The 13,251-nt window shown below is 53.7% G+C and overlaps 1 protein-coding gene across 1 annotated transcript; it reads left to right on the top strand.

Annotated features, from left to right (window-relative positions):
* Positions 1-5,281: 5,281 nt before the first annotated feature.
* On the top strand, positions 5,282-13,179 carry Nacad (NAC alpha domain containing). Its single transcript, XM_051164936.1, has 8 exons — positions 5,282-5,496; positions 8,258-11,785; positions 11,901-12,010; positions 12,092-12,163; positions 12,385-12,531; positions 12,632-12,775; positions 12,886-13,008; positions 13,095-13,179. Exons 1-8 carry the CDS (start codon positions 5,430-5,432, stop codon positions 13,107-13,109), a joined length of 4,206 nt encoding a protein of 1,401 aa, XP_051020893.1. The 5' UTR covers positions 5,282-5,429; the 3' UTR covers positions 13,110-13,179.
* Positions 13,180-13,251: the final 72 nt, after the last annotated feature.

The following is a 13,251-nucleotide window of genomic DNA, read 5'->3' as shown; positions in this document are numbered from 1 at the left end:
CAGAAGCACTTCCTGCTTTGGTTCCAAAATTTCTTGGCTAGCAGAGCACAATGTTGCAGGGGTACAAAACAAAAACAAACAAAAAAGTTGTAATGGTCACTAGGAGTGGTCCTCCACTCCTTGGATGTTGGATTCATGAATCCTGGATCCTGTCAGCCCTTGAATTTTGGTTGGATTTACTTCCTATTCTCCAGTGCACATAAGCGTTCCAAGAGTAAAGCTGCTGCCTTCAGTTCACTTGCTCTAATCAGTGTAATATTGCTGTAAGCAGCCTAGGGCTGTCACCAGGCTAAGGGCAGAGAGCACAGCAGAGATGGCCAGAAGCTTTTGAGGTCTCCAAGCCTGCTGCAGTGACAAATTTCCTGTGACACACTTCCTAACCTTTTCTTACCAGTCCCACCAACGGGGACCATTCTCACTGAATCATGCTGCTTCACAAGTGGGAAGTCCTGGTGAAAGAGGTGAGCAGCATCATGGAAGGATGTAACCCATTCAGAGACTGCCCTCAGGGGTCTGGGCACCAAATGTGAGGTGGGCTGGGGAAGAGGAGGAAGTGGTTCTGCCAGACAGCCCCACTAAACAAGACAAGGTGTTTACTGTGTGTATGTGTATTCATTGGGTTAGGTGTTGCGTTATTATCTGACTTATAAAAATAAATTTTAAAATAACTTCTGGAACAAATGTTTTAAATTTATGTTAACTTCACTTTTTAGTAGAAATATCCCATCTAGTTTTTCATTGGGAGTTCTTGTTTTGGGTGTTTTTGTTTTTGTTTTGGAGGCAGTCTCACTAGGTAGTGCTCACTAGGTAGTGGCACTCATTATGTAGACTAGGGTGGCCTTAAATTTGGAGTGTTTGTTCTACTGCCCGAGAGTTGGAATTATGAAACATATAAACAAACCTGCTTTGTGCATGACAATTTATTTTTCTTTTTATTGTCTTAGAGTCTTGGCAGTATGGGTGTATTCTGTATTACTTCAGTGTTGGGTGGTTTGAGGGGATTTGTTGTTGGGTTTGTTTGTTTGTTGAAACAGGATTTCTCTGTATAGCCCTAGCTATCTTGGAACCTGCTTTGTGTAGACCAGGCTGGATCACAGAGATCTGCCTGCCTCTGTCTCCTTCCTGAGTGCTGGGATTAAAGACATGCCACCAATGCACTGGCTGCCTGGGCGTGGTGGCACACACCTGTAATCCCAGCACTCTGGAGGCAGAGGCAGGCAGATCTCTGTGAGTTCAAGGCCAGACTTGTCTACAAAAGGAGTCCAAAACAGCCAAATCTACCCAGAGAAACCCTGTCTTGAGGGCGGGGGAGAGTACTGGCTGTTCTTCCAAAGGACCAAGGTCCAATTTCCATAATCTGCATGGCAGTTTACAATTGTCTATAAATCCAGTTCTAGGGGATTTGACACCCTTACACAGACAGACATGCAAGCAGGGCAGGACACCAATGTACTTTTTCGTTTGTTTGTTTTGGTTTTGGTTTTTTATTTTCCAGACAGGGTTTCTCTGTGTAGCCTTGGCTGTCCTGGACTCAATTTGTAGACCAAACTGGCCTCAAACTCACAGAGATCCCCCTGCCTCTGCCTCCAGAGTGTTGGGATTACTGGTGTGCACCCCTGTGTCTGGCTAAAAGTCTAATATCTTAACTGTGGGCTTTTGTAAAATCCAAAAATAAGTAATGTACTTCCTTTTATAGGAGGGAAGAACCAAGGCACAGTTATAATCAGTTCAAAACAAAACCAACCTCTGGCAGTGTAAGTAGCTCAGTGTCCAATGTCTAGAAGTCACTATGATCTGGGCTTCAACGGGCCTGAGTAGTCATGAGGCCTGCGGTACATGCAGCTTGTCTTGTAGACTCCACCCACTGCTGTTAGTAGCCACAGACCTGGTGTCTCCAGTGCACTGCGCTCTCAGCTGCTCTCTGTGTCCTCAGCCCCAGTAGAGAGATCTCAAGACCACCTGGGATACTCTTACACATTCCTAAGATTGGCTGCCCACTTGAAACTAAGCCTTGGCCCTACTGGACCACAGCTTCTGTGTGCCTACCCTGAGAGAACTTCTCAGAAGATTTTGCCTCAATGATGCTGGTCTCTATTAATTATAGAACTTTTTCCCCCCCGGCCCCAGTTAAATGATTTTCAGGTTTCACTTTGTGGTGCTGGTCTCTTGTTAAAATCATGGCTGACTCTGCAGTCCTAGATAACCAGAAAGCACAGATTCTTAACTCAAGATATGACACAAGTGGCCCCAGCAGTCTTCGCTTCCCTTTGGAATGTCACAAGCCAAGCCTCCGCCATCTGTGCCTCTCAACATTCCTACCTCCTAAGCTCCCAGAACAGCTCACTAAGCTCTCAGCAGCCAGGGGCCTCTCTAGCCCAAAGCTCCAGACATCTCCACTGTCTTCCCACAAGCCGGCATGGTCAGTCCACCACAGCAACAAACCCATCTTCTGGTACTAATTGCTGAATTAGTTTGCCTTCTGCTGCTATGATAAAGACCAGGACCGGGCTGGAGAGATGGCTCAGCGGTTAAGAGCACTGACTGCTCATCCAGAGGTCATGAGTTCAATTCCCAGCAACCACATGGTGGCTCACAACCATCTATATATAATGAGATTTGATACTCTCTGGCCTGCAGGTGTGCACGCAAGCAGAGCTCTGTATACATAATAATAAATAAAATATTAAAAATAAATAAAATAGAGCCGGGCGTGGTGGCGCACGCCTTTAATCCCAGCACTCGGGAGGCAGAGGCAGGTGGATCTCTGTGAGTTCGAGGCCAGCCTGATCTACAAAGTGAGTTCAGGACAGTCAAGGCTACACAGAGAAACCCTGTCTCGAAAAACCAAAAACAAAAACAAAAACAAAAATAAAGACCAGACCCAAAAGTAACTTGGAGGCCTGGCAGCAATGGTACCCACCTTCACTCATGAGGCAGAGGAGGGTGGATCTCGGCGTTTGAAGCCAGCCTAGTCTACAGTTCCAAGATAGCCAGGGCTACACAAAGAAACCCTGCCTCAAAAACAAAAAACAAGCAATTTGAAGAGGAAAGGGATTATTTAGCCTGTGTGTCCCCATCAGTTGATCACTGGGTCAAGCCAGGACCCAAGTATGTGCAAAAGCAGAAATGGTGGAGCAATGCTGTGTGACGCCTTGCCTTCTTATACCACACAGGACCACCTGCCAGGGGCAGCACTGCCCATCCACTGTCAACCAAGAAACCACCCCCCCACACTCGCCTACGGGTAATCTGATAGAGGCAGTCCCTCAAGGCTCCCTCTTTCCGGATGCCCCAGATGGCTAGGTTAGGTCAGCTTGATAAGACAGAACAAAACCTAGCCAGCACAGCCACTATGCACACCTGGCTTTTATGGCTGTTTTGGTTTTTGTTGTTGTTGTTGTTGTTGTTGTTGTTGTTTTTAGGGGGCAGAATGAGATGTAAGGTCCACACTGGCCTCAAATTCACTATAAAGCTGGGAACCACATCCCAAGTGCCTGGCTTTCCTGAGTGACATTTTTCTTGTGTTGCTAGTGTCCCATCTGCAGGATCTCAATAGAGCTGGGAAGAGAACAAAGAACCCAGAAGGTTCCCTCGTCCCACCAGCCTCTGTTGGTGTCAGAGAGCCTTGATTCTATATGGGGATGAAGAAGCCTACATGGTCTGCCTGTTGTTAGGCTTGAGTGAGAAAACAGCAAACCTGGCTCTCCACCATGTCTTCCTGCTGTGACAGTCGCCTGATTCCTCAGCGCGTCATGGCTGGCTTCTCATCTTCGAGAGTTCTATTTTGGTTTTCTTCAGTTTACAGTTGACCTTAGTAAAAGAAGCAGAGACAGAACTACACTATCTTCTCTGGGCCAGAAGCCCATGAGGCCTCAGAAAAAGACTGGCTTTTGGAAATTCTGTGATGTTGATAATCCAGTAAGGGGCAGTCAGAGAGGGTTGGGGTAGAATTCAGCTTTTAAAAAAAAAAAAAAAGAGAGAGAGAGCCTGGTGGTGGTGGCTGCGGCATTGGCCGCACACTTCTGATCCCAGGGCTTGAGAAGCAGAGACAGATCTTTTGAGTTTGAGGCTAGCCTGGTCTACAGAGTTCAAGGACAGCAGAGAAACCCCGTCTCAAAAAAAAAAAAAAAAAAAAAAAAAAAAAAAAAAAAAAAGGAAAGAAAGAAAAACAAAGTTAACAGGAGGAAACAACTTAGATCCTTGGAGACTAGGTAAGGGTCCGTAAGTGGAATATAGAGGAAAAGAAGGAAGTCAAGTGAAATATTGGGAGGATGTAGACTATCAGCAACTGAGAGGAGTGGGGCAGTTTTTTTGTTTGTTTGTTTGTTTGCTTGCTTGTTTTGTTTTAACCTTTGGACGTGGTGGGTAAGGGTGACTGGGAGCACTGGTGTGCGGTGCTGCGCCTTAAGTCATGAGTGGAGAACAGCATCCAGCTTCCTGGGCAGACTGCACACCCAGAAGATCCTATTTATTGGCCACTCCCTTCTTGCCTAAACAGCTACTAGTTTCCCTGACTCCAGCTCAAAGATGACAATGTGTCATTCATTCATCTTCTGGTGCCTGGCACTGAGAGGGGAAGGGGGACGCGCTCGCTCGGCAATGCAACAGTCAGTGTGGAAACAGTACATTTCACGAAGGGGTATGGTAAACATAATCTCTGAAGGTGTGGCACAGGTCCTGCCGGGAGTAGAGTGAGGTGGATTTCCTCCCTGGCCTAGAGATCTGAAGGATAAAAGGAAAGGAAGCCGACTGCCGAACTAGAACTCCAAGATCCAGCTGGGCCCAAGAGCTTGTCTGGAGCCTCTTCCCCTGCTGCACTCAGCTCTTCCCCGGTTGCCACAGAGACAGGAGGTGGTTGCTATGGAGACTGACTGCCAGGACCAGCCAATCTGGAGCTGCTGTTTAATCTCGTCTTGGGGCTTGGAGGTAATAACTCCTTCCCTGGGCTCCCTGTGTCTTCTGTCCAGTCACTGAGCAATAGGTTAGGCCATCAGCTCATTAAAGTGGCCCTGCCCCCTATGCAGAATACATAGCTATCCTCCCAGATTAACCTGCATCCTGGTTCTGGAGATACCTTTTGCTTCTTTCCAACTAAGAGGCGATGTCACCTTGGGAGGAGCCTGGACTCCAAGTGGCCCCTTGGATGCTGCGGGAAAGGCGGGGCAGGGCGCAGCCTTCGGGCCCTAGACTCAGCACTGGGAGAAAGGCGAAGGGGTGGACTTGAGGAACGAGCGCCCTCCCTCTGGCGCTCCGCATTGCCTGGTGCGCCGGCGCACGCTCACCGGGCTTGCTAGGCGGGCGGGGCAGCGCTGACGTCATTCACGGCCCCCCCTCCCCAGCAGAGGGGCGGTGGCCGCGCTGGCTACTCCGAGCGCATTGACGGACAGAGGGACAGAGAGACCGGGTACCGGCAGGCACACGTCCAGGCCATGCCCGGGGAGGCTGCGGGCGCTGAGCTGCCGCTGCCTGAGGCAGGAGGGCCTGGATCGCGCACAGGTGAGACTGCGCCGGCTCCCCTTTCAGGCCCAATACCTTTCTCTGGCTTTCTCTCTCCTCCATCCCTCTGCCCCCTTCCCTGACTATCCAGACCGGTTCTTTCCTCCACCTGCATCCTTCTCCCACCTCCCACCCTCACTTCCAGGATTTCATGACATAGGCAGCATCCTCCAAGCTTGCAGCTATGAAGGAAAGTGTCTTGGCCTTTCACTCTAGGCTGTAGGGGACCATACTCTTTGGACCAAGTCTCATTTGCATGGGCCTCTGTGCCACATCGAGTTCCATTGTCCATAGAGATCTGGGGTGGCAGGTTTGGAAGCAGAGGGCCCAGAAGGTCCCCGCAGGTTGATCCTGTGACCACCAACGGGTCCTTAGTGCCCAGAGCAGCAAGCAACTAGACTTAGGTGTAGGACTGTTGGGACCTGGGAGCCCAGCCAGAGGACATTGGCAGAACTGGGTCTGGGGACTGGGGCCCTGGGCAGGTGTCCTGGCCAGCAGTGGTTTTACTATGCAGACCTTGGAGAAGGGGCATTAAATGTTGGTGGAGGCCAGTCCACTTGCAGGCCTGAAGATACTCCAAGTTTGAGTGGCCTCTGCTGGAGATGGGCTGTGTGTAACTTGGGCAAAGCCAAGGGCACCTTGTTGTGTGCAAGAAGTCATCTGGGGACAGGGTGGGCAAGAATGGGGATGGTGCCAGTGCTGGGCCAGGGGCCTGGCTGAGAGCTAATAGTTGCCACCCTACTCTTGTTGGGAAACAAGCAGTCCAGGCTGGGACTCCGGCCCATAGTCATAAGCTGGTTCCTTTCTGGTTTACTTGGTGACCTTGAATCACACACACACACACACACACACACACACACACACACACACACACACACACACAATCTTTGGCCATTTGTTTCCCTTCCATTTTAACCTTGGCCCAATTCTGCCCTGGGGCCACACTAGGAAATGGAGATGGCAAGGCAAGAGCCTGACTCCAGGACACCCAGTGATGGACACCCAGTGATGGCTACTAGCCACACCCACTTTCAGGGCCAGGTATCCCACGAAGGACCTGAAGCATCCTCCTTCCCTTTCCGTCAGGACCCCTGTTTGCCCTACTAGGCCAGCTGCTGGTCAGTGAGTCCAGCTGGTGTCTAAGAGCCCAGTGCCCTGACATTGCTGAAAGCAGGTATCAGAGGAGGTGGCTGTCTCTCCTTGAGCTTTCCTCTGCCCGCTGGGTGAGATCTGCTCAGTAGCTGAGACAGACAAAGCCACGGTGCAGGCGATGTTGCCCCGTCACCAGTGAGCATGGTAAAGCCAGCAGTGTTGGCTGAGTGCCTGCTGGAGCGGCAGGCCCCTAGGCACTGCCCCTCCCCCTCTCATGCAGGACTTGGCCTGGGCTCTGGGGACAGTAGGAAGGCTTTAAGTGGCTACTTCAAAAAGATATGTGTTTGGCCATGGTCCAGGTGAAGGTGGAGCTATCACAGAGTCTTTAAAAATGAGGCTTTGAGCAGTCAAAGAAACACTTACGGGGTTGAGTGAAAAGCCATGGGACTCAGATAAATGTGCATAGATCTGACTGGTGACATGCAGGGCAGCAGGAGACAAGAAAGACAGCATCAGCCAGAGAGATAGGAGGTAGTATGGAGCGCTACCATCTGGAGGGTTGCTTTGCTACCTTCCTAAGTCCCTAAGTACTTTCTGGTTCGCATGCCATGCTCCACGGCACGGGTGTGTATATGCGTTATAGCATGTCAACTGAAGGCGTGCCAGCCCATGAGCTCTTGTGAGCACCTGTACCTGGCTGAGATGGTACCCGAGTCTTAGGGAAGGACCCCAACACAGGCCAGGAGCTCTCAGCATGGTGGAGGATCTGTTACCATGAGTGGCTGTCTCTACGGAGAGGACACAGCCAGCCTTCCCTCAGCTGTCCTGTTCCCATGGGCATCATCTCCCATCACCGACCTTTTTGAGCAGGATGCTTCAGCTCAGCCTCGGATACACGTTTGCCTCCATTCTCCAGAAACTTAGCTGCATGCAGACACCTGCATGAGAGCTCTGGGGAACTCGGGGTTGGCCTCAAGTCTAGGCAGCGAGGGTAGGCGAGAGATGGGCTAGAGGCAAAGCCTCCTGCTTACAGGCAACTTGGAATGTTCCAGAGCTGTAGTGTGCAGGACCCCCTGCCCTCGTCACAAGAAGGGGCTGGCATTATTCAGTGGATGCTTGTGGCCCTCTGTTCCTGCCGAGCCTAGCAGAACCAAGCTGAAATGGCAAGCCGGGCCAGGCGTGGTGGCACACGCCTTTAATTCCAGCCCTCAGGAGGCAGAGGCAGGGGGATTACTGTGAGTTGGAGGCCAGCCTGGTATACAAAGTGAGTCCAGGACTGCCAAGGCTACACAGAGAAACCCTGTCTTGAAAAACCAAAAAAAGAAAGAAAGAAAGAAAGAAAGCTGGATTTTGAGCAGACAATTGCTAGTTGTGCCTTTTTGCTGAAGTGCCCCCCCCCAAAAAAGCCTGGGTTCTGTTACCACTCCATATGGCTCCCCTTCTTATAAAGCTTGTCAGCAGCTGCCTGCTCAGCTGAAACACCTGGGAATTATTCCCCAAGTACACTTAGCCTACGTGCCATTCTCCTCTCTACTACCGTCCCTGAGCAGCTCCCCCTCTGGAATTTTATCCATGGAGACCTGTCCCTGTCCCATGTTCAACTCTTCACCCAGCCTGGCCCTGAGATGTTATCCAAGGGGGCACCTCATGTCCTTTTCTGTCTCCACAGATCTCTCGTGTGATGCAGCCATTGCAACCATCCTGAAAGGAGACCAACGGGAGCCCCACGCCCTGATCCCAGGGCCTAGTCCTCTGCCCCTTACATTCTTGTCCAGCAAGCCAGGTGCCAGGCCCCAGCCTGAGGGGGCCAGCTGGGATGCAGGGCCCAGTGGGGCTGCCTCAACCTGGGTGGACCCGGCAGAGGGCGGCCCAAACCCAGCGGTCCTCCCTGAGAGCCTGCCTCTCCAGCCTTTACCCGCTGAAGTCCCTCTCCCCACCACCCTGGAGCCCCGCATCGTGATGGGTGAGGAGACATGCCAGCTCATCTCTTCACCCAGGGCAGCCTGGCCAATGCTCAGGGACCGGGAGGGTGGGCACACCGCCCTGCACCCACCCCCGGAGCTGTGTTCTCAGGGTGATTCTCCCGTGCCTTCCCCTCCCCCTGACCTTGATTCTTACTTCACACCCCCCTCTACTCCCACCAAGACCGCCTATGCCCTACTTCCGGACCACAACGGGCCCCGAAGGGATGCCTGGGGCCTGGAGGCCAAGCTGCTGGATGAGTTACTGGACTCAACGCCAGCTTCACCCTCGGGCTCCTACATTACAGCAGATGGGGACAGCTGCGCGTCGTCACCATCCTGTTCCCTCAGCCTGCTAGCCCCAGCTGAAGGACTGGACTTTCCCTCCGACTGGGGCCTCTCTCCGTCAGGGTCGGTGATAGATGAACTAGAGTCACACCCTGCAGCACCCCCAGAGCCCCCATCCTCTGAATCTAGCCTCTCAGCAGATAGCAGCTCTTCGTGGAGCCAAGAGGGCCATTTCTTTGATCCGAGCTTCCTGGCCAACGACCCGATGATCCCTGCCGCCCTACTACCCTTCCGGGGTAGCCTCATCTTCCAGGTGGAGGCCGTGGAGGTGACACCACTGCCCCAAGAGGGAGAGGATGAAGAGGAGGCAGCTGCTGATGCTGCAAGCCCCGATGGAGACCTGGCTGGAGAGGGTGAGGACGACAGCACGTCCGCCTCCTTCCTGCAATCACTGTCCGATCTGTCCATCATCGACGGCATGGACGAGGCCTTTGCCTTCCGGGATGATACCTCGGCACCCTCCTCTGACTCGGACTCAGCTTCCTATGCAGGGGCAGATGATGACAGGCTGTACAGTGGGGAGCCCCACGCCCAGCCCAGCGCAGAGAATCCAGAAGAGGAGCACAGAGGCAGGGCCACAGTTCAGGGGACAGAGTTCACAGCTCAGATTTCAGAGCAAGAAATCTGTCTTACAAACAGCCAGGAATCGGTGGCAGAAATGACAGATGAGGCCCTAACTTCAGGCATAGAGTCTGAGGCTGCTGGGAGCTCACTTGATCTGCAAGCAGCTCCAGGCCCTCAGGTGGAGGAAGCTACCACAGTGACCCCTCAGGTGGGGGACGAAGGAGTTGACTCAGTCTCTCAACAAGCACCCAGGGCTCTGCCTCAGCCCTGTGAGAAGGGGATAGGCACTGTCTTAGGCTGTAAGGCCATCACTGCAAAGGAAATTCCAGATCTGCAGGAAGGACTGGTCCTTCCTGATAACTTGAAGGAAGAAGGTCAGGGCCTTCCCTCCACACTGGAGTATATGGTCGTGGCTTCAGTGGGGCCCCAGAAAGCTGAGGGAGGTGTCACAATACCCGAGGACTCCCTTATGACGTTACCCCAGCTCTTGGAAGGTACAGATTCCACCTCAGGACCAGAGTCTGTGGCCAGAGTTGTGCTGGGACCCCAGCGGGATGAGGAGTGTGACAAAGCACTGCAGGGTGTTCCTATGGCATCATCTCCACCCCTACAAAGTACAGACCCACCCTCAGGTCCAGAGTGTAGGGCTGTGGCTCCATTTGGGTTCCAGCAGGCTAAGGAAGGTATCACAGGACCCCAGGACTCCCCCGTGGCATCACCCCCACCCCTGCAAGGCTCAGATCCCACCTCAGACCCAGAACCCGAGGCTGTGGTCACACTGAGGTCCAAGCCGGATGGCAGGATTGACACAGTACCCCAGGAGTCCCCAATAGCATCATCGACACCCCTGCAAGTTTCAGATCTTACTTCAGACCCAGGACCTGAGGTTGCTGCAACACTGGGACCACAGCAGGTCGAGGAGGGTGTCGCCATACCCCAGGTCACCCTAAGAACATCACCTTCACCCCTGCAAGGCTTAGATTCAAGCTCAGACCTAGAACCTATAGCTGCAGCCACACTGGAGTCCCAGCAGGCTGAAGAAAGTGCCACAGCACCCCAGGACACCCTTGTGATAGCACCTCTACACCTTCAAGATACAGATTCCACCTCAGACCCAGAGCTGATAGGTCCAGACACCTCTCAGGCCCTGCCTAGGAAAGCAGGCTACATGCCAGAGACCAAGCCTTCAGCCTCAGAGGCCCATCAGGAATTAGGTGCGGCCGCAGGACCAAGGCCAGTGCTCCCCAAGGAGCAGCAGGATGCAGCACCCCCTCCACACTCGGTACTCCCGGCTTCCAACCAAGCCGGACAGAATGGCTCAGAGGCAGCTGGAAAGGCTGACAACTTTGAGGCTCCAGAAGAGTCAGGTCTCACCTTGAGCACAAAGACTTCTGAGGCATCTTGCATGGGGGAAAAAGAAGCCGAGAGCGCATCTGCTACAAGCCAACAAGGAGCATGTCTTAAAGCCCATGATGGCGTCAAGACTCACTCACCTCAAAGAGAGGCCCCGGGAGTCAAGAGCAAGCGGGGTAGAGGCCCCAAACCACCAGGGCATGGAAATAGGTCTAAGTCAGCAACCCAAGGTGCTGGGGATACACTCAAGGCACATTCCGCTGCATGCCCTGAGGTCAGCCAGCCACAGCTGATGAGCCCTGCTGGAGATAGAAGGGGCCTGGGCAGCAAGAACACCTCAGGCCCCAGGCTTCCTGGGGCTGTATCTGTACAAGCCAGGCTAGGATCCTGCCCAGGGTCCCCAACAAGGGCCACATGCACACTAAGCCAGGTCTATTCTGAAGAGACCGCCAGGTGTGCACCACCTTTCCAGCACCTGGAGCCTATGCTGAGCCTGGGTAGTGGGGAACAGCCCCAGGTGACCCCTTCCCCAGCAAACTCTGCCAGTGACCTGCACACTACACCCCAGAACAGGTTCCAGGAACCTGACCCTGCTGCTCCCAGTGCCCTGGACAGGGCATCCCAGTCATCCCCGGGGCCCCTAGCCCCCTGCTTGGGCCCTATTCCCCAGAAAGCCTCTGTGGAAGAGGAGGAGCCCCCAGCCTCTCATGGTCTGATGCCTCGGGCAGGAGCCCAGGGAGCTGCTGCCATTACCAGCTCAGGATCCACAAAGCCTCTGGGGGCCAGGCAGCGTGTCAGCCTCTCACCTCACTCCACCCTCAACCCCAAGGTGACCCCCACAGATGCCAAAGACCTGACTTGCATCATCTCAAGCCCCTGCCAAGTGCCTCCTCCCTCTGGGACCCACACCCCATCTGGCCCTCGAGGGTTCCCAGCCCAGGAACAAGAGGACGAGGACAGCCTGGAGGAAGGTAAGGTTATGTGGGAGTCAAGGCCTGGGCCAGCTGGATTCTTCTTCCTGAGGAGACACTAGAGGACCTTCTGCAATAAATAGTAAGAGGCTCTCATACCTCACCCCTTCCTCAGACTCACAGAGGGCCCCAGGTTCCGGCCAGCATTCGGATAGCCATGGGGAGTCATCAGCAGAGCTGGATGAAGAGGACATGTCACCTGTGAAAGCACAGTGCCCATCACAGGTGCCGGGTCCCAGAAGCGGGTGGGTCTCTGAGTGACATCAGCCAAGCCCCTATGGATACTTAGCCTTCATCTTCCCACAGGGCCCAGCAGGCAGCAGTGACGAGACCATTGCCAAAGCCAAGCAAAGCCGCAGTGAGAAGAAGGCTCGAAAGGTCAGCTGAGGGCAGGTCCCCTAGAGGATTCTGGGAGAGGACACGTATCAAGGGAGGGGTCCTTACCAACACCCCTCATACCTTGTGGCCAGTGAAATTCACACATCTAGTCACCCACCCCTTCCCCTGAACCCTGGAATGTCCCGAGAAGGCCCTTACAGAGGGAGGGCAGCCATCCAGTCCCAGGAAAGATGGTCTGAGTCTCCGGCCCTCCACCTCAGGCGATGTCAAAACTGGGCTTACGGCAGATTCAGGGAGTCACCAGGATCACCATCCAGAAGTCCAAGAACATCTTGTTTGTTATTGCCAAGCCAGACGTCTTCAAGAGCCCCGCCTCAGACACCTATGTGGTCTTCGGTGAGGCCAAGGTCTGTCTTGGCTATGACCAGGCTGTGGCTTGGGGGAAGGGCCAGGGGGAGGCAGGCAGGAGTCAGTGAGTTCTGCTCACACAGCTGTTCCATATTGCAGATCGAGGACCTGTCCCAGCAAGTACACAAAGCCGCAGCAGAGAAGTTCAAGGTGCCCTCTGAGTCATCGGCCCTGGTCCCTGAGTTGGCACCTGGGCCCCGGGGAAGGACAGAGTGTGAGGAGCAGGAGGAGGAAGATGAGGAGGTAAGGCCCTGGTGGCTCTGGACACTTGACAGGTGGCTAGGGGCAGATTGTGGGTTAGCGTCTTACTCTACCTGGGCAGCTTCGGCCACCTTCCTCTTCCCCTCTGCCAGGTAGAGGAGGCTGGACTAGAACCTCGGGACATTGAACTGGTCATGGCCCAGGCCAACGTATCCAGGGCAAAGGCTGTGCGGGCCCTTAAGGACAACCACAGTGACATTGTCAACGCCATCATGGTGAGCAAGCCCCTTCCTTCAGCTTGCGGGTCCATAGGGAGGTCCTCCAGAAAAGGCCCGATCCTAACATTACTCTTCTGTCACAGGAACTGACAATGTAGCTGCTGACTGGAAGCTGCTCTGCCTCTCCCTGTCTCTGCAGCCCAATAAACCAGTGTCACATCATCACCCTGAGTCCCCTCAGCTCTGTGGTATACTCTCATCATTGGGCGTCTTATCAGGGCCCATTGATGCCACTTCACT

This window comes from Acomys russatus, chromosome 22, assembly GCF_903995435.1.
Source record: "Acomys russatus chromosome 22, mAcoRus1.1, whole genome shotgun sequence".
Classification (NCBI taxonomy): domain Eukaryota; kingdom Metazoa; phylum Chordata; class Mammalia; order Rodentia; family Muridae; genus Acomys; species Acomys russatus.
This window is presented reverse-complemented; position numbering and strand designations above follow the sequence as displayed.